The sequence below is a fragment of the Perissodus microlepis genome, chromosome 12, assembly GCF_051167445.1.
Source record: "Perissodus microlepis isolate ML-2025 ecotype Zambia chromosome 12, ASM5116744v1, whole genome shotgun sequence".
In the NCBI taxonomy this organism is placed as follows: Eukaryota; Metazoa; Chordata; class Actinopteri; order Cichliformes; family Cichlidae; genus Perissodus; species Perissodus microlepis.
The window spans coordinates 5,441,468-5,462,491 of NC_140472.1; the positions used below are offsets into that span (position 1 = coordinate 5,441,468).

The window sequence follows — 21,024 nt, forward strand, 5'->3', positions numbered from 1 at the left end:
CCATCAAGTCTTGAGTTCAACTATTGGTGGTTTTGTTTAGGGAGCATAAAAGCTACGTTATCATCTTGTTGCTGTTCAGCAGAAATGATGTCACAAATAGAGCTGGCTATGTTTGTTTTACATGTTTGTTTGTTTTTATTTTTGCGGTCCGTTGCTTGTTGACTGTAAGGTACAGAGGGATCGTTGCATTATGGCTACTCCCTCTGACAGCTGGAATGTGTAACAGTGCCACAGTTAGGGTTTCTACACTGCCACCAGCTGCTTGTGCGTGCTGTGATGTCACTGTTTTTCACCGCTTGAGTGCAGCACAAACGGCATATCGATACTGACTGATCAACTTGATTTATTTGTGGCCTGTTGCCGTCTCATTGGGTGAAACTTTGGCCAATACAATCCGTTATTGTGTACGTATTGCAGTTCATTCCCTTTTCCAGTGGCGGCTTTTTTTATTTTTGCCACTTTCAAGTGTGTTTGTGTGTATTGGATTTAATGATAAAATATAAAAGCTGGGACTTCATTAAAGTTGGCTTCTTTTCTGATTTCACACACAATCTGGGGATGTTTAAGTGCCACCACATTGTTTTTATTAAACCTGCCACACACTGACTCATGCTCTTGATCATTTCATAATCTGCAGACAAATTTTGGTGGAATAAAGTGGGCCTTTGAGTCAGGGATACGCTGCTAAGATGCATTGTGGGAATTGTCTGGCTGTTTCATCCTCGGCTTTTCCACTTTTTCTTCCACTGTGCTGAGTTATTAAAGTTCACAGACAGATGGAAAATTAATCCACTCAGATTACCGGTGATTGTTCAGGTGAGAAGCCCTGTAGACAAAAGACTTGGATGGTGTTTGCACACATTCATTGTTTTGTTTCATGTCTGTACTCATAGGATAAAACAGCAATATGAACATTCATGCAGTAGTCAGTGTAGCAGGGATATGATCACGGAGAGTAAGAAACCCATACTATTTATATTATTTATATATAAATATTTATTTATGTTGTCTGTGTGACAACATGTCTCTATGCTAGCCATACAAATCAGCTGATACAGTAAACGACTGCTTTATTTCACCTTAAATTTCCTCTGAACTGATACTCCCCCCCCCCAAAAAAAAAAAAAAAAAAGTTATATTTTTAAGCAATGCACTTTATTGCTACCCAGATCTAGATTGTGGCAATCAATTTATAAAAGGGTCACCTTTTTTCCCACAGGAGCCATTGTGTAAACCCAGGCATGGCTTTGTGTTGTGTCATTCCATTCATGATTTCTGTGCTGCATCTAGCTACTCCGTCTTTCTGAAGATGTTTTATTTAAGCAAACCGTTTTGAAAGTTACTATATTATACATTTATTAAGAGGCTGTTTAGGAAGACTATTTTGAGTGTTCTTTAGTATTTTTCTTAGAGGAATATTCAAAGTATTATTATTATTATTATAGGAAAAAGTGCAGAGATGACAGAAAGGTGTTTTCTTGCTGTGGCTTTATTAGTACATTTGGGTGTTTTTATTTAACCTTTTCCCTGATAGCCGTTGTATGTTCACTTCTGCGTGGAGTGTGACTTGAATCAGTGTGGAAACTCATTCTAGTAGGTTCCAGGTAGCTAGTGTCTCAGCAGAAATAGATATCTTGTGATTTTTGTTGGGTTTTTTTGTTTGTTTTTTTTTGAGCCTCACTGTCTCGTTGTCCTTCGACAGTTTTTAAGCCTGCAGCTCTGTACTGCCATTTCACTGCCTGGTGTTGCAGACGGCCACTAGAGAGAGCTGGAGCTCCTGTGCTGGGTGGATGGGTTTGACCCTTTCTGACTGCTGCTTGATACATTCCAGTAACCCCTGAAGTTGAGATTTGCTCACAAGCAGGTCATTTTTAAGAGCTAATCATGCCACTTTCAGAGAGAAACCTGATTTTTGTTGTTGTTTTTTTCCTTCTTCCCCTGTTTTCGGGCACTTACAGTTGGATACGCCTCTGTGCTACTTTTATCAAGACAGTGCCACTTTGCTTTTTTGCATCCTGCTCAGTCAGGAGTCTCTTTGAAATAAAAAAAGGAATGTATGGGAGAGATGTGTCTGTCCCACATGCTGTGTAGACTCCCCTCCTGCCTTGTGTTATATTTTGTGGTTTGAAGTTATTATATAGCTATATGATTTCACTATATAATTATTGAAATGTGCAATGGTTTGTGTTGCGTTGTACATTGTCTAGAGAAAAGCTGTACTCTTTTTGATGCGGAAATGTGCTTTGTCTTGTTTCAGAGAAAATTAAAAGGTATTTAAAAAAAAAAGTGGTTACTGCGTGACTGGTTTCTTCCTTCTTGGGCTTCTTCCCCATTTAGTTGCATTTAGTTGACTTCCTTACACCCAGCTGTGTAATAGTTGCTCACTTGTTTAATGATGGAGTATCAGTGCAGTCGGGAGTATTTTGTGGGCCACTGTGAGATGCCTAACCTTTCACCTTAGATGTAAAAAATCAGCATTTACAACACCTCTGTAAATACTGACTTTTGCTTCAGTGAGGGCTGAGCTGCGAAGCAACATGCTCACTAAGGGAGTGACACCAAGAGGTACAAACCATTTCCTTTAAGAAGACGCTGGTGGCTTTTTTTTTTCTCCCCCCTTCTTCTTGTGACACCATCCAGCATTAGCCACTTGAAGATTTCCCCACTACATGAAGCCCTGGAGCTTTTTGCACCTTTTAGAGAAACAACCTGGAAGCCATTTATGCTGTAAGCTACCAGAACATGGAAGTAAAGCCAACCCGAGGGGACGTGTTGTGAACGGCTGAAAAAAAAAGAGAAGATTAACACACAGGAAGAAGGAAGTTTGATCTGCGAGATCTCCTCTTTCTCTGTGTGTGTTTGAGTGTGTGTGTATGCGTGTGTGTGTGTGTGTCTGTGTGCGTGTGTGTGCTCCGGCGAGGTGCATGTGCGAACTAAAACACTGACCCGTGGCATGAATGAAGGACAATGTCTCTGAAACTACCTCGCAACTGGGACTTCAGCACCCTCAAGGCAGAGACAGCTCGCATAGGTAAGCCAGTGGCCGTGCTGCGTTCACTGACAGCCAGAGCAGATGCAAGGCTTTTACATTTCAAATTTTAGAAACGAAACGGTTTTGTTCTTATCTAATGACGTGTAAACTTTAAACTGACCAACTGACATTCCAAGAAATCAGGGATCACATTCACATTTACACCGCAAGATCTGTACCTTGTACAACAAAGATTTGTACCTCGTAGAAGAAACAGTGGCCCTTTGATTTCTTTGCCTATAATTACATGTGGTATAACCAAAGAAGTCAAAGGTGGTTCATACTAGAAAACAAGCCGATAGCAAAGGCATAACAAGGGGGTTGTGTGGGTTTTTAAGCACAATGGCGAAGTTGACCACAGTTGCTTAACACCCCACTTTTTTTTTTGTTTTACACACCCCTCGTCGTAGACCATAGAATTCACGGTTTCAATTTACACAAAAAGCTTTAAGACTTTGCGTCACCTCTCTTGAGGGCCTCAGAGTAGCCCCCAGCGGCTGACCAAACAACGCTAATACAAGGATATATTTTTAAAGTGTACAGCGTGCTAGATCCACTGATACTGTGCTCAGCGGTGTTTGCACAGGGTGGAATCAGTGCAGTACTTAATGGTGTTTCCTCTCAGGTTTTCAAGGCACGACAGGTTAGCACAGACACTAGCAGTGACTAGATGAGTTTCTACAGTACAGTCGTACCATAATTTTTAACTCTAATCTTTTTTTTTTCTGCCATTGGTGTCAGCGTTGTTCAGTACTGTGGAAGGAAGTAGCTGCCTGAGCGGCATCTATTTTATCTGCCTCACATGGATATTAATATCCCAGACTTGCGCCAGTATGGAAGTAGAACTTCCTCAACTCTGGTGACCCTTCATGATTCTCCTCATGCTACCCTGAGATATCTTGTGTTAGGTAGTGGATGCTTCTTTTTCTTTTTGCTCTGGGACTAAAGTGAAGCAGCCTTTCAACAGGAAACTGATGCAAGAGCTAAGTTCCTGTGGCTGTGTAACTTTGCCTACATACTGTATATGTAAGTGCAGGCTTGTATGATGTGCAAATGTCTGCACAGTCATACTGCATCTGTCCTTTCATAAAGTATTGTAAAGGTCGAACACACACCTTCAGAGTCAATGTTAATGATGAGGAATAAGGCATTTGACCCAAGTACTTACCATTCCTTTAATAAATGTCATATGTTGACATTTTTGAAGATGTTCTTATTTTACAGGATTAAATGAGAACATTGAACGCCTCTCTATTAAATATGAAGCTTCAGACTGAAGGCGTTTAACTTGTGTTACAAAGGAAGAACCTGCAGAGCCTCTGAAAGTCCTAAAGTACAGACATTTAAATTGGGCACCAGCAAGCTAAAACTGCATTGCATAACTTCTCTGTGTATGGTCTAAGGAGCTTGGAAAGAAAAGTGTCTGGACTTCTTTAAGTTGAGAGGTGAAACGTCTTCAAGCAACTTAAAGAAGTCCAGACACTTTTCTTTCCAAGCTCCTTAGACCACGATGACCTGGATGACTGAGAACCTTCACAGACATATTCTCTGTGTATGGCATCCAAAGTCCTCAGAGACATATAGTACTTTACCAAAAGTCTTTAGCCACCCCTTATTTCTTTGAATTTTGCAAGTAAAAGTGCAGTTCTGCTGAAAAATGTGCAAACATTACATAGATGTATACAGTTTGGCATGACTTTCACAATAGGCATCAACATAGCTTGAACTGTCTTAGGCAGCTTTCTAATTTTTTTTAAGCAGTCTTCAGGAATTCTCTAGACTTCTTTAAGGACATTTAATGTTGGCTACTTTTTGTTCTGCTCCCTACATAATTCCAAGGTCAAGATAATTCCACACTGATTCAATAATGTGGCCATCCGGGCACGGGGAGACCAATCCATGACTGATAGCATCATGTTTGTAGCTAAAAGGACTTAGGGAATCACTTTGTTGGTGAAATATACTGTTTTGTGCCTGTCAGGGTGAGTTATCTTTGGCATTTGTCATATATTCAATAAAAAATGGGAACAAATCCTATGTTTCTGTGGCAGGCCTGCAGAGAAGTGCCTAAAGCAACATTTAAAATTGGTTCTGTTATATCTACACACAACTGTGGTTCATCCCTGGAATTAAGTTCCTTCTTTATGCTGGAATTACTCATAGGTCAGTGTTAAGTGGATTAAAAAATAGGTTCACGGACTGGACTCTAACGTCAGAGAGTTATTGCTCAAGACCAAATTACAAGGAAATTCGGCTCCTTGAAAATAGAATATAAAGAAATGAGAGGAAGAAATGGGATGACTTAAGACTTCTGTACAGCACTGTAAATGATTTTTTAAAAATAATTCACTAATAATAAATAAATTGTACCAGGGAATGAAATATCTCGTAGCTTGTGATCAAACCCTGGCTTTAGAGGAACTTTGCAGGAAATAGCTAGTCAAGTTCTCTTAAACATAAATACTTTCACTAGCTCCATAATCCTCATTATATAACACAACAGTGATCTTTTTAAAGGTGGTTCTGTAATTGTACAACATTATAATTAGCAAGTTTGAAGGGTTTCATGTCTCTCTGTTGAGTATGAAGTTTAATTGAGAGCCAGTTAGCTTATTAGCATTAGCAAGCTTTGTTTGCTAATGCTTTGCCAGGATAAAGATTAGGGAAAAAGGTTAACCTGGCTCTACAGAGAGTTAAACTATAAATGTCACTGCTACACTGTAATATATCGGCATTTACAACAATTTCCAGTTTAACAAAAAAACAAGCAAACAAAGCCAGTTAAAAAACCATGATCTGGGACAGGCTAGCTTTTGTCCCATCTTCTGGTTTCATGCTTGGTGGTGTCTTACTTCTATTTAGCACAAAACTATAAGAATGAGATCAATTTTCTCAGCTAGCTTATGGAAACAACATATAAAGTATTCTTTGAAAAGAATCAGGCTTTTAAAGTAAAATATTTATTGTAAGTATTTGTTTGGTCCTACTTTTATCCGGTCTGATCACAAGCCGTCATAAAACAAGGCTAGGCACGTACATTTATTGATGGTAGTCACATTTATACACTTGAGCAGAAATATGTAAATTGGTAAAATTACAATTATTAGTTCGATATGAAACTCTTCACAGTCTGTGTAAAACTGAGCATCATTCTTCCCCGAGTCCATCTTGACTTGAAAGTGTTGGATTTATCGCAAATATCTTCTAAATAGTGGTTATTGGACACATCTCTGAGGTGCTGTGGAAATCTGGCTAGTCACGATATGAAGTGACATTAAAGGAACTGTATGTTTGTCAGCTGAGGGTGGGGTGTGACATCAGTCGATGTGTGTGGGCTCACATTTCCTCAACTTTAACTTTCCACTAATCAGGGTGGTGCTATTAAAATGAGACCAAAGGACTCTAAAGCTTGTAGGTGGAGACCTTCAAAGTGTACCAGGCCTCCGGCAATGATGTGGCTACTTCCTGTTTACCCCACTGTGGCCCTTCTTCTTCTCTTTTTACTCTGTCATCTTGCCTAACAAGACACAGAGAATTAAAGAAACACTGAGAAAATGGGCTCAGTCTCAGTCCAGCTATCTCTGATCCTACCTCGCTGTCTGGGACTCAAACCGTCTGTGGTTTAGTCTGTGATCACTAGGCCGCCTACACGTCACCTTTGTTCTTTCATCACTCCTTGTGCTCTCTAGTGTCACAGGTGATGTGACATTATCTGTCCATAACTTAACCACTAACCTTTCCAACATATTGTTTGGTGGTCAGTCTACTGCTATTTATGTTAGTACAATCACAGCTGCATTCATGCACCTTCCACAGGAAACTGGTCAGCTTAGACCAGCAGTTTCCTGTCAGCTTGAAACTCAATAGCTGAGGAACAAAAATAGTATACAGCGAGCTGCTGTCTCAGCCCTGATAGGCTGATGCATATTCATATCAAAAAAGAGGAAGTGCTCTGCTGAAGTTGAGTACCGCTGGTGTTTTGGTAATATTTCATCGCTCTGGCTGTGACACAGCACGCTGGGCGCTGTTGTTCTTGACGTTTTTACAAGCTGCCTCCTTGTGGTGTTTGGCAGCGCGGTCCAAGAGTGTGATACCTGGAGAGGGAGGCCCAGGCCAGGGCTCGCCGCGCTCCTACAGGTCCATGGAGAGGCCGCTGAAGGCCGGCTGGCTGAAGAAGCAACAGAGGTCTTTAGTGAAGAACTGGCAGCAGCGCTACTTTGTTCTGAGAGGAAGCACTTTGACTTACCACAAAGATGATAAGGAGACTACTGTCCAGGTAAGGCTGACCTTACCAGATTAATCCAGATTTTCAAAATTATTCATTTCTATATCCACTTTGGCCTTTGTTAGAATAAAATCACTTCCAAAACAAGTCATTCACATGTTATATATATTTATATATTTAAAAGAAGTTCTTATGATGACAAGACATCAAAGTTATTTCCATGTCCCAGTTTCTTATTGAAGCTATGCTTCTTTTATGCAGTGGTTAAGCGTGGAGATAAGCACAGATAAAACCGAATCATCATTCCTGTCACATAAACTTGCTATTTTTGCAATAAATGCATTTATTCATAATTAAATGCACACGTTTGTAAAGAATTCATCCGTTAATAAGAAATGTGTCTTTTATCAAGTCTAATTAAGACCACAAACTTACTGCTAGCTGTGTGGCTAACCTTACACATTTCCTGTAGAGAAAACAACTGATGCAGGAAGCCTCACATGAAAGACCTTCTGCCATTGAAAGAATTTTAATATTGCACATTTATGTGCGATTTAAAGCTATGTTTTGCATGTATACATCTGTAACGTTCATCTCTGAAAAAGCTAAGTTTTGTTGGTATGCTGTAGATCTGTCTGGGCCAAAAAGCAAACCTTCAGAAAGATGGTGCCATAAATAATTACATGTTTTATATTGTAATAGCCGGCTTAACCTGTACTGTAACCGCAAACGCTCAAAGAAATAAAAAAGATGTGAGAAAAAGCATCTTAAAAATTCCTTTAAAATGTCTTCCTTCCTTTGAGTTGCATAAAGAGGTTATTTATATTTACACAAACTCATCAGTGCCTAAACGTAAAATGTTGCTCCGTTTATTTCTAATGTTTCAGCGTTAGCTGAACACTATTACCAATGGAATCATTGGCTAAAAGCCAGCAGCCAACCAATGTCTGCTTGTCTGCCACAGTCAGCACTTTCCACTGATGTCCACTGATGTTGTAGTGTCCTGTGTGGGTGTGTCAGGGAAGTTCCAGATTTGAACGTTAGCTGAAATACCAGGCATCAGTTCCACTCGCAGCTCAGATGCTCAGGTTCTGTTTTATCTGCCTTCATGTCAGAATCGTAAAGCTGACACTAAGTGTGCAGTGACTGATGGTTGGATCGATAGCTGCTATGTTAGCAGAAAGAAGTGTGCACAGTCACGCTCTGCTCAGTGATAAAATAAAGACCTGCGCTCCAAACCTCAACCCATTATTCTGATGCTTATCTACGTCTATCACGGCTTGTCATGCAATTGAAAAGACTCATTTGCATTCTCATTTCGAATAGTTACATTATGGTATTTTGCAAAGGTGCATGATTAAATTACTCATCACCGTCTATAGCAATTGAATACTAATATACTGCTTAAAATCCTACTGGAATTGAACTCCTTAATAAGGTAGTTGAGTCGACTTAATGAGCACTTTGTAACTGAACCGTAATTACATGTTGGTATTCATTATAAAATGAAGGCAAGCAAATTATTATTATTGTCTGAGCTCTGAAAACGTAGTTTTGTTTGCAGTGAAACTGGTGTAGCAAAAAGTGGTCAAAGTTATCAACCATATCAAGGTGTGAAACATGAAGAAACAAAGCAGCGTTTTATTTCCTTAGATATAAAATGTAATTAGGACTGCATGTTGCCAGCTGTAGCTGCTCCTAACCTCTTCTGTTGTAAGTGATTTGTCTCCTGCAAAAGCACAAAATTGAGGATTTACTCCAAAAGCCTTCCAAAACCCTTCTGTTTTAATAATGTTTTAGTTTTAATACTTAGGGGGGTTGAGGGTAATGGTAGATAGAGGAAGTGAAAACAGAGGCTAGGGCTGTTAGTTCTCTGTCATAAACAGTGAACATTAATGCTAGGGATGGGTATTGATAAGATTTTCACGATTCCGATTCCAGTTTCGATTCTGTTTAACGATTCGATTCTTTATCGATTCTCTTATCGATTCTTTTTTAAAAAAAGGAGAACACTAAGGTCGATTAGCTTAGAACTTTGTTTTATATCTTCTCTTTGAACAAGATAGAAATTTAGGAGTAACATGGCCTTACAAACCCAACAGTGAGCTCTTAAGAGATCCAGCCTATGGCTCTTCCATGGGGTGTCACAGGGTCCCCAGGAAAAAAAAATAGTAAATGTAAAATAATAAAACAAATTTTCTTCTGTAGCAATAACAAAGTATAACATAAATTATTCTGTAGCAATTACACAAGAATATCCAGTAATGTCCCTGCCTACAATTAAACACATTCACTTACCGAAAATCGGGGCATCTGCTGTGGCAAATAGGTGCAAGCCTTTGACCACAAACTTAGTCACTGCTCGGTGACATTCGTCTATCCTGGCCTGAAAGGAGACGCTACCGGTAAACTGCAGTGAGAACTGGCAGCATCTGAGCCAGCCAGACTCTGTCTCTCTCATCATGGTCACCTAAATGCACAGTAATGGCAGGTTTTGTAATAAGGCAGATCGCGCTAACATAATATGCACTGTTAGTTGATTATTTACCTGCCGCATTAACGGGAGAGGACGTGCAAACGTTACCGCTGCTGCTGGGTTGAGATTCACGAGTCCGGAGCGGAATTAAAAACACGACATTCATTTCAGGTCATCGCGTGTTTTGTGAGCAAATGCTTTTGCATATTCGTAGTGTTTCCTCCCTTAAATGAAATATCTACTTTGCAAGTATTGCAAGTTGCCCTGTTGTCATCCGTTCTCGTAAAGTATAACCAAACTTTTGAGCGTTTGAGCCACCATGTTTCCTGCCAGGTAAATGACGCTCCGCAACGTGGTGACGTCATTCGGGGCGACTGGAATCGATAAGGGAATCGTTTGCAAAAATGGCAAACAATTCCAAGGAATTGAAACAGTGGGAACCGGTTCTCAACAAGAACCGGTTTTCGATACCCATCCCTAATTAATGCATCTTAAACTACATCAGCTTGTAAGCATTTAAATAGTAATAATAAGCAACAAAAGCACCTGTTTAGGCCTTCCCACTGCTCACACAGCATGGATACCAATTGCTTTTTAAAGGGTAAATGTAAGTATGTGTGTGAATTGCGCTGGTTGGTTCTTGGCAATGAAGGACTTTACAATTCTGAGTGTGTTTGTGCTTATGTGATCTGGCCTGCAGGGAGTCATCCAGCTGCGCTTCAGTAAAGTTAACGAACTCCCCCCGAATTCAGATGACCCTGGAAAGTACCTCTTTGAGATCATACCACGTAAGTAACACACTCAACACTCACAATTGAGACCTTACATGATATTTTTACTACAAGACCTAAAGAGGATTTTTTTTTTTTTTAGGGGAATCCCTTCATTGTCATTGGAAAGCAGAAACCTTTTTATATTTCCTGTTATATTTCTTGTTTCCTGTTTGTTTGACAGGCTCAACTGGAGACAGAGAGCGATGTCCCCATGTGTTGATGGCAAACTCCCAGAGTGACATGGAGGAGTGGGTACGCACCTTGCGCAGAGTCATCGGAGCGCCAACAAGTGGAGGTTCAGTAAAATCTGCCACAGATTATTAAACTGAAACAATCCTGTTTGACTAATGAAATTAAAAACTTGGACGTTGTCGGCAAATTCAGCTGAGATAAGTGGACTAACGGAGGTCTCATATTTGACCTTTGACAACGTGATGCTACAGTCAGCTGCTGTTTAGCTTAGCTAATCAAAAGGAATGGAAACAGAGGAAAACAGCTAGCCTGGCACCATCCAAAAGTAAAACACTTAATCGAACAAAAAAACCAAAAAAAAACAATCCATGTCAGCAAGGCTTAGCTAAGCTTTGTGTAAAAGAGGAAGTCATCAATCTAGCTAGTAGTCAAAACATATTACCTACCCATAAAAACACAATATTTCAAAATATTTGAATCAGAATCAGAATACTTTATTGGAAATTATTTTCCATTACAGTGCTCCATTATAAACAAACATTAACAAAGACAGACAATACACTAACTAAGAATAGCACAATATAAACAAGCATATATATACATAAAAGTCACTTATTAATTAATAGCTGAAAAAACATTTGCTAAAGCAACGTGATATTTGTTTTAAGGTCTTGTATTAGTAGTGCTTGAAGGTAGATTAGCCTTGGCTAGAGCCTAGCATCAGACAGAGTCAAACCAGCTGTTTTCTCATGTCCGTCAGTAAATCCTTGCGGTTTTGACAGAAACCCTGAAAATGGGAAACATTTTAATGCATTATGATTGTTGCCAATGATTCTCTGCATTCTCGTGTTTATGAAATATGAAGCTCACAAACTGAAAAAAGCTTTGTCAGACTAAAATAACACAGCAATGGTCAATCTTTAGTTCCCCAAGCTATGGATGCCAAATCCATAAGGGTAAACTCACCGATGATAACAGAGAAGTCAGTATTGCTGGGGCAGTTTTGCTTGCGTTTGACTTACTATTACACTTCATCTGCAGTAACAAATAGTAATAATGAAAGTCATTTTCAGAGCAAGTGCACTGCGTTTTCTGACAAGTATCCATGTGGGGCTAAAAGAAAGAGAACAGCCAGCATGACAGTTGCTAAATCGAGGACATCCACTCAGAGTTACACAATTTCTCGGTTTCATTTGACAAACTAGGCCATTTTTAATTTGATTCACTTGCACAATTTCAGGTTCAAAGGGCCATGCATAGCTTCATAGCCACTCTGAAGGAGGCTGATGCATGCTAATAGATAATTGTTTACCTCGATTTCACAGTTCCTATATTTTATGGTGAAATATAATTGTAAAAATTAAGCAATTATAAGATAAGATCATCTTTATGATTAAAAGATATATATAGTATATGTAATGTAGTGTCAAATGGGGTCAGAGGAGTGTATAGCCTGCTGTAGTAAAGTTCAAAGTGGGGACGGATCATATGTTCTTCAGAGAAGACACATTTGACGCTTGTAGAAGGTTTAGTTGCAGCTGTAGAAGCTGTAGCACTTTCTAGAAGGGTGTGGGTAAAAGAAAAGGAATGACCAGGCTGAGAGGAATCATTGACTACTGCAGGCTTTCTGCTGGAGTCTGCCAGTGTAGATGTTCGTGATGGGGGCTTAGTGTGCTTCTGCTTCTCTCACCACCCGCTGCAGGTTTTTTCTGTCCTCCACTGTACAACAGTAGGTCAGGAGGCAGTTTTAGTTATCTTAGTTCTATAATTTCACCACAACAAAGTGTGATATTATTGCAATGACAGTTCAAATACCAAATATCCATAAATATCCTACTGTAGAGTAGTCATGCCATTAAAGGTCTACAAATTTATATCTGTGAGTGATATTCACAGGCTAATTTTACTTAACAGCTTCATTAGTAGGCAAAAATATTGTTGCAGCTCAATCCAGATTTTTAGAGCCAAAAGATTATAGTGGTGTAATTTAAAATGCAGTAATATTGGGTTTTTCTGCTGGTCTTTAACCTGCCCAGTATAAAGTCTGTGTGATGTGTCAAGTCAGATCATGTTAGTGTGAAAACTGAGCAGCTCATATTTGAGTGCATTCACGCTTGTGAGCTGGAAACTCCTGTACTCGAAACTATGGAGTATTTCTAGTAATGTGTTTGAAACAGATTATTTCCTGCTGTGTGCAAATTTAAAGAAAACTGATGTCAAAAATAAATATGTTTTTTCAAGAAATGTAAAGAAATGAGAATTGTTCTCTCGATATAAATGTTTTTATTCAACCAAATCGAGTGATTAAGCATTAAGCATTGCCCTACGATCACCTGTTCACTAACATGAAAAGGGACAATAGCTGTTTTATAAATCATTTATCTAACTATGCCAAACTATGCCAACTATGCCAAATATCTTTGCTCTGTCTGCAGTGTTTGGAAAGAGTCTCATGGACACTGTGACATATGAGCAGCGCTTCGGACCTCAAATGGTCCCAATCCTGGTGCAGAAGTGCGTGGAGTTCATCAAAGAACATGGGCTGGACGAAGAGGGGATCTTCCGCCTCCCTGGTCAGGATAATGCTGTCAAACAGTTCAGAGATGCCTTTGATGCAGGAGAGAGGCCCTCCTTCCCCAGGTAATGACCTCACTATTCTCTCTATAGTCATTCAAGACATGGGAGATATGAGATTATCATTGCATCTGACCCTGGAAAACTGAGCACATCTTCGAACTTCCATAGGAATTATAGGGTAGGATGAGTGGCAGCCAGGTGCTGCTAATCAAATGAACTTGATTAACTGATTATCAGCAAGTGTGAGCACCTCTATAAATGCAGAAACTTTGGAGCATTCAGGTGTGTTAACACAATACCACAATCTTCCCAGGACTAAAGCGAATAATGGCCCGATTGTATTGGCCAGATGTGCCCCAATGGTGCGGGTCCTGCCCTGAGTGTCAGCTGGTGAACCTGCATCTCGGTCTCTACAGGCCTCAGTTAGCATATTAAATGTTGAGAACACAACATAACGAGTATGGCTTGCTTGAAAGTGTTCTCAGGAGAAAGCCTCTTCTCTCTAAAAAGTCCTCGGTAGCACAGCCCAGCTTTGCAAAGTTGCATCTGAAACAACCCCTTCTGCAACAATGTGGAGATGTTTGGCCATGTTTGGTGGAGGGGTGATGACTTGGGCTTGTTTGATTGCCACTTGTCCTGGGCACCTTGCAGTCATTGAGTCAACCATAGTCTCCTCTGTATACCAAAGTATTCTAGAGCAGCAGGTAAAACAGAAAAGAATGAAGGTGTTGCAGTGGCAAAGACCAGATCTCAACACTACTGAAATGCTTGGCAGGACCTTAACAGAGCTGTGCATAAACAAATACCCGCAAACCTTAATGAAGTTAAACAATGTAGTAAAGAAGAGTGGCCAAAATGTCGTCACAATGATGTGAAAGCTTGATAAATTACTTCACGTTTTGCTACTATATAAGCTAATGAATCATTGGGTGCATTTAGCTCATCACAGCAGTCCCGTGAAAAGGACAGCAGCATGAATTTCATATAGAATTCACAGGAAATAGTGAGTGTAAAGTTGTTATGACACGAATAAATTATCACATCTTAAAGAAACTTTAAGACACAGTAAATGTGCTTCAAACAAATTTAGCTGTCTCGATAAGAGCCACTTCCATAAAAGGAGACAAATATCCTAACCTCAATCAATCAACACCATCAGCTCTTTTTTTTCTTCTTCTTCTGAGAAAGCAAGGAGAGATGAGAGAGATGTAGTGAGAAGTTGATAGATTTGTGTCTGCTCAGAGCTGAGGGTGATACCACATCCTGTTCTGGCAGGCACAGGGGAGGATGCCTTTATTACTCAACATCACAAGCTCCTCTGACAGAAAACTGTAGATGAAAACATCCATTTAACTTAACTTGCTTGTTTGTCTGTAATCTAATGTGAGTAGAGTCAGGGAACATGAGTTTTGAGCCAACCGACAGATACTTTGCAACAAAAATCAAAGGCAAGGCCTCGAGTTTCCCTCTTGAACTGCACTCTTGTCACAGTTACAACAGCAAACTCCGTACAAGAGACCCAGACCCTGTGTATGCTACACACCACCATGTCAAGATTATTTGTGCGTCCAAGAAAATATTTACACATATCTTAGTGTGATTGAAAGCATAATTGTGCAGAGCCTTTCATGATGTGCTGATAAACTCAAGAGCTTCCACACCAGTCAGTCCCTATGGTTTATTCTCGCTGGGTAATGAGTATCGTTTAAATTGCCACAGCGACACAGATGTCCACACGGTGGCGTCACTACTCAAGCTGTACCTGCGGGAGCTGCCTGAACCTGTGGTCCCCTGGAGTCAGTACCAAGACTTCCTGGACTGTACCAACCTCCTGGACTCCACCAGCTCTGAGGTGCACTTAATTTAAACACACTGCAAGATGAATACAGAGCTGAGCGTACATGTGGACAAGAAGTGGATATCCTCTGATGTTTTGAGCGTATGTATCCTTTAAACTGGTTGCTTGCATGTGTTTTCAGGGCTGGGAGAGGTTGAACAAAGAAATTGCTCTGCTCCCCAGAGTAAACTACAATCTTCTCAGCTACGTTTGTCGGTGAGTAGATGCTGAAGGACGTCATTACATCCAAACTTGAAAATAACTTAATATGTTTAAAAGAAAGACACCCGTACATCTACCAGATCCTACAGAGACCCTCTGGTCCATCACCCCAGTATTGTTTTGAGATCAGCCTCTCGGTCTGAGACATACTATCCTGTGTCTGGTTACGTGTCCTGTTGTTTTTCAGGTTCTTGTTTGAGGTACAGCTACACTCCAAGGTGAATAAGATGAACGTGGAGAACTTGGCAACTGTGATGGGCATCAACCTGCTAAAACCTCAGATAGAAGATCCTATTACTGTGATGAAGGGTGAGGACACACAGCTCACTGATGTACCTGTTTTGGTTCATCTCAAAAGACCCCAGTTTCAGCTGTGTTTCTGTTAGATATATTGGGCAACAACAAGAGACAACAACAGTGTGTTTGCTTGATGTACCATTTAGATACTTTTGTAATATTTAGCACATCTACTTCTAAGTAGATTCTACCTCTGCTTGTTTTCGGTTCCTTTTTTCAGCCAGTGATCTCATGTCTCTGTAACGATCTGTCTGAACTGCATAAACCCATCCAAGTAAATATTGAAGACTGAAGAAAGTGTATCAAAAATGAGAATAAAAGCCAAAAGATAAGAGCTTTTGATCATAATCTTTTCACATTTCTGTTCTTCACAGCGACTCCTCAGATCCAGAAGCTGATGACGGTGATGATCAGACGACATGAGACTCTGTTTCCTCTTTCCAAAGATGTGCTTCCCCCCTCTCCTTCAAACAAGGCAGAGAGCCAGAAGAATGCTCCCCGAAGCTTTGTGGGCTGGGAGTCTGCAGAGGTACGAGCCTTCAGCCGCACATTAGGCTTTTGCAACGAGCTTGTTAGTGTGTCAAAATGACACGTTATTTTACTGAAATTTGAATTTATAAAATATTTAAACTAGCTTTTTCTTAAGAATTTATATATGTGACAAACAACAGTGCTAGTTTATTAACAAAAGCGGCTACAGAACAATGACAATTACCAGGTGGCTGGTTGATGTTGGGAAATACTTATCACTCATCGTGACTTCGATATGATAAACATACGAGTGGATCCAGGAGATTGTTCATGTAGCACAGTGATTATTTGGCACAGCTACTCCACACTGTGAAGAAACCCTGGGACCAGGAGGAGAGACTGGGAGGATCAGGAAGAATAGCTGGCTTCAAAATCTGCCAAATCAAACACACAGATCTGTCCTCTGTGGTGGCCCCTTGTGAATAAGGGAGCAGCTGAAAGAAGCTTTATGTCAACTAAGTACACAAGGATCGTGGTGATGCGGTAATGGTTGAGCTGTTGAGGTGACAGGACATACATGTTTGTACCTTAAACAAAGCTGGGCTAGCTCTCCATTCTCTCTTTAGTTTTCCAGTCTTCTCATGTAAAAAACAAAGAAACAAAGAAACAGTGGAATTCCACTCAGACGTGATCGTCCTGCTGCTGTCGTTTTGTCTTTTATTTGCAGGTCACATCTTATGTGTTCATATGTGTTTAATGTGTATGTATTTGGTTTGATGGGACTTATTCTGCTCATTCTCTGCTCTATATGTTATTGTTGGACACTGCTAGGGTAGCTTTGCATGATTAACTGATCAGAATAATCCTCATCTCTCTCATGCATGACTTTGGTGAGGCCTTACATTGTCTGGACTTGTCTTTGCTCCTTTTCCTCTTAATTTAAGTCAGCTTTCTCTTGATTGGCTGCCCCTTGTGAACAACAGGTTTAAACAGGAAACGAGTTAAAGCCTGAGCTGTGTGCTTTAGAGGATCATGTTAGGGATGCCCACTGTCACTGAGATCATATAGAACAAAGAGCAGAAAACTAAGGATTAGTTGTGCTTTAAGGCGGAACTAATGGGACTCGTAATGAATAAATAAATAATGCAGATGGAGACGTCCAGATCGACTCTGGTGTTAATTCCTGTGTCTCTGTATGCTACATGACATGTAAGACTGTGACTGTTATTATGCTATTGGTTACTAATGGTCTTCTTACTGGTAAATTGACCGAGAGGTAGAGTACTTTTGCTACATGGATACATTTGAGGATGATAATAGCTTAATAAGAAATTTAGGCCTATGTTGTCAGCAAATAGCAAATCTCTGTATGTGTAATCAGTCTGTGTTCTCTGTGTTTGTGTCAGATGGGTGACGCATGTCTGTCTGAGTCTCCGGAGGAGGAGGACAATGACAGTCCGGGTCCACTCAGGGGAGACCACAGCCCCAAAACCTCGCTGCAGGAACCTCTGTCTCCTTCTGTAGATGACTGGCTAGGAAGCCCCCGCAAACGCACCCAAACCCTCCCCACCTTCAACTGCCCACTCACCGGGATGGCAGCCAAGACCGAAGCCCTCAACAGGTGGAGTCGGATCCAGGAGAGCACAGACGAGAAGAGCGGCACGCTGTCAGAGGACATTTTTAAAATCCTAGACCTGCGAACGTCAGGATCATTTTTCGGGGGGTCTACAATGAGTAACAAAGAGGAGGAGGACAGATTGACTACTCGGAGGGGGAGTGAGAATTTAGTTTCTTCCACTTCTGTGCCGCAAACCCCTGAAAGTGACTTCCAGTCTCCCCGGATGCTCTTTAATCAGAAGAGTGTAGACACCACGCCAGTGAGCAGTCCTCCTCCACAGGTCAACAGCATGCCAGAGCTGAAGAAAGACCCTGGGCAGCCACTTCTAGACAGGTGAGATTAGCAAAAGAGTCACATGGACACCCTGACCCACCATTTCAGTCATTAAACACTAATTTTCCTAAAATGAAATGTTTTAGAAATACTGAAATGAAATGCTCAATTTCTACCCCGAAACTGTAGAGTGTAGATGTGCTGTTGCAGAACACTTAGAGCCTGGATTCAATGTGAGAGAATCTTATATGAGCAAAGCAGACCCTGGAGTATAATAAACATAAATTGTACTAGATTCCTGGAAACTTAAAACAAGTTTATTTACACTGGACACAAGTCCATGTGTTCACACAAAACTGACATGAGTGATTTGGAGGGAAAACTGTCGGTGCAGAAACTCTTCCTGGCACAGCTTAGCTTTTCCTTTGACTTTCTTACTGCACATGTGAACCTGTTTATGTCTGTCATTGCCTCTTGCAGTTTGCAGCAGGAGAACAAGGAACTGAAGGCCACCGTGGCAGAGCTCCAGTCGGCCCTGGAGGCTGAACGCCGCCGTGTGGCCGCTCTGGAGATCTGCCTAAAAAATGCAGAACGCAGCAGAGACGAGGCCCAGAGACGCAACGGCGAGCTGCAAAGAGACATTCAGCAGTTCCTCATGAGAGAGAAAGCTCCTACTTAAACGTAATTCTGAGATTCACTTACATGTGGATTTATGATCCTGTTAACAAGGGAAGCCTCATCCATTAACACGGGAACTGGGAGTCACCGTTTGGTCCTATAGATAAATTATTGACTATTATATTTGTTTTTTATTTTAAGGACATGTTTGATCCTCCCATTTGCAACAGTCACGTCACTGTGTATGAATTGCCTTCATCTGGTGTAACTGTCATACAGAACACATTTACATGAATTACTTGCATGGAAATCTAGGGTCAGGCATCAACTCTGCTCAAATCCTTTGATCCGAGGATAACGGGACTTTAACTAATATGAATGTTAGAGAGTACAAAGAGTGTGTGTCATTCAAACATGTTTCATTTCAGTGGTAAATTAATAAAGTTGCACAAATTGAAATGTGTCTGTCGATGCGCAAAATGATCTTACAGCTCATTCAAGCTTTTTTGTACCAATATATGTTGTGTTACCCCCACAGTTCAAACAAATTAATAACAGAAAACAGAAAAAAAATCTTTCTTGAGGAATGTTAAGGAACATCGGGACAGATACATGGCTGAAAAAATTATGTGAACTTCAAAAAGGTGTCAATCCCGAGACTCTGTAACTCCCATTAAAACCTCTAAGGTCTGTTTAGCTAACTCCACCCTTCATCAGCACAGTACAGGAGGTTAGGTTTCATCTAACTCTCCGTCAAAAGGGGTTAAAAATGGGGGCGTGGCTGCTTTAACTGGCACACCGGATGGTACAAACAGATGCAGCCAATAGGTAGGCGATCATAACATCACTCGGGCCAAGAGAGGACTGGACGATGTTATGAAACAAAAGATGGCTACATCCATCTTTAATATTCAAGCTATGAGAGAAGCAAACTGTTCAAGCCTATCCTAGCAGTCATCAGTCTATTGCAGGGCCAGACAATCGAAACAGACAACCATTTCTGCTCATATTCACACCCACGGTCAATTTAGAGTCACTTCAGCGTATCCCTACGCTTGAGTTTTGACTGTGGGCGGAACCTAGATAACCACAGTCAAACTAGGCCCAGCAATGAATTTGTCTTCTGTGCTGTGGTCCATTCTGGGTCTATGAACAAATATCAGAAATTATTCTTTGGTCCCAGTTTGGATTTGTGTTTGCCTGAGAGCAGCAGATTCTGGTGGAAACAGCCCCAGCCTTCCAGTTATTAATAACAGGTACTGGAATATCCACTAAAACCCCACAATATCATGACAGAAGTGCGGGGAAAGGTTAGGAACTGGTGAATATCCAGACCTTTCCCTCAGGAGTTGGCGAAGACAAAGGGTCTTCGGCAACTCTGGGTCCTCCTGGATGTGTTTGAAAATGGTGACTTAGTCAATGTTTTGTCAACGATGTCTCCATGTTGTCAAAAATGATTATGTACTACTTTAAAAAATAGTACAAATAATAAGTATTACAGCAGAGGTTTTGTGGTGAAAGTTGTGTTGATTTTCAATAGTCGTAGAAGGATAACACTGGGGAGTGAACACACAGACGGAAATCATTAAAATTCAGAAACAGGATATCAGGACTTAATATCTGCTCCTATGAGGTTCGGTCCAAAAATAGCAACTGTGGGCTCCCTAAATCCTCAGTTGTTACACTCTTGGGCCAATAATGGAGACCATATGGAGGGGCCTGACTCTGTGTGCAAATAGACATTTTTTACTATCAAGCTTTCTTAAGTCCACCAGGAAGATGTGACGGCCTGTTGCAGCAGCAGTTTAACAAAGAGGCAGATAACAAGAACGTCTGTCAACCATCAGCCTGGCAGATGAGTGGCAGAGGCAGGAAAGGCTCATTCCTTCCCATCTGTGTGACGCACCAAAATCAGGAGTGTATCTGCGGGTCACACAAAGAAGCTCAGGAATGAAGGACAGTTGTGTAGTGAGACGAGGGTTCAGGTGACGAACCGAGCAGTTGTTCGGATCTGATTGGAAGCCAGCGTGAATTGTTGCTAACTAGTGTCATCAGAGTCTCTCACGGCTTAGCTGTTTGTTTGCTTCACACGTACTGTAGCGTGTAGCACGTGCCAATACATTGGACGAGGCCTCGGACGCCTGCTTCATTAGTCACCCAGTTTCCACTGCCATCACCTTTGACTTGTTCCTGTTATTCTAATTGAGAGGAATGCCTTGCAAGCTGGTACCCCAGATGAAATATCGTGAACGTGCCTCACCTCTTCTTGATTTCGGTTAACCCCTTTTCAGACATACTGCTTCTCTTCTCAGAGGAGGTAACTTTCAGCAAGCGTTACACAAGTGTGGAAGTGGCTGAACGAACGGGAATGATGATTTTGTACTGCTCTGTCATTCTCACGAGCTACTTGAAAT

At 40.9% G+C, this 21,024-nt stretch overlaps 1 protein-coding gene across 1 annotated transcript; it reads left to right on the forward strand.

Moving 5' to 3' along the window:
* The first annotated feature begins 55 nt into the window (after window positions 1-55).
* On the forward strand, window positions 56-19,069 carry arhgap25 (Rho GTPase activating protein 25). The gene is made up of 11 exons (XM_084945492.1): window positions 56-3,031; window positions 7,105-7,307; window positions 10,433-10,520; window positions 10,687-10,800; window positions 13,133-13,337; window positions 14,994-15,126; window positions 15,254-15,327; window positions 15,521-15,642; window positions 16,005-16,159; window positions 17,508-18,052; window positions 18,473-19,069. The coding sequence occupies exons 1-11, from the start codon at window positions 2,968-2,970 to the stop codon at window positions 18,669-18,671; spliced, it is 1,902 nt and encodes a 633-aa protein (XP_084801618.1). The 5' UTR covers window positions 56-2,967; the 3' UTR covers window positions 18,672-19,069.
* The last annotated feature ends 1,955 nt before the right edge of the window (window positions 19,070-21,024 follow it).

Coding starts and splice junctions, on each gene's coding strand:
- arhgap25 (XM_084945492.1), top strand. CDS start 2,968: ATGTCTCTGAAACTACCTCGCAACTGGGACTTCAGCACCCTCAAGGCA. Junction 15,328..15,520: donor CTTCTCAGCTACGTTTGTCG/GTGAGTAGATGC, acceptor GTTGTTTTTCAG/GTTCTTGTTTGAGGTACAGC. Junction 15,643..16,004: donor TCCTATTACTGTGATGAAGG/GTGAGGACACAC, acceptor TGTTCTTCACAG/CGACTCCTCAGATCCAGAAG.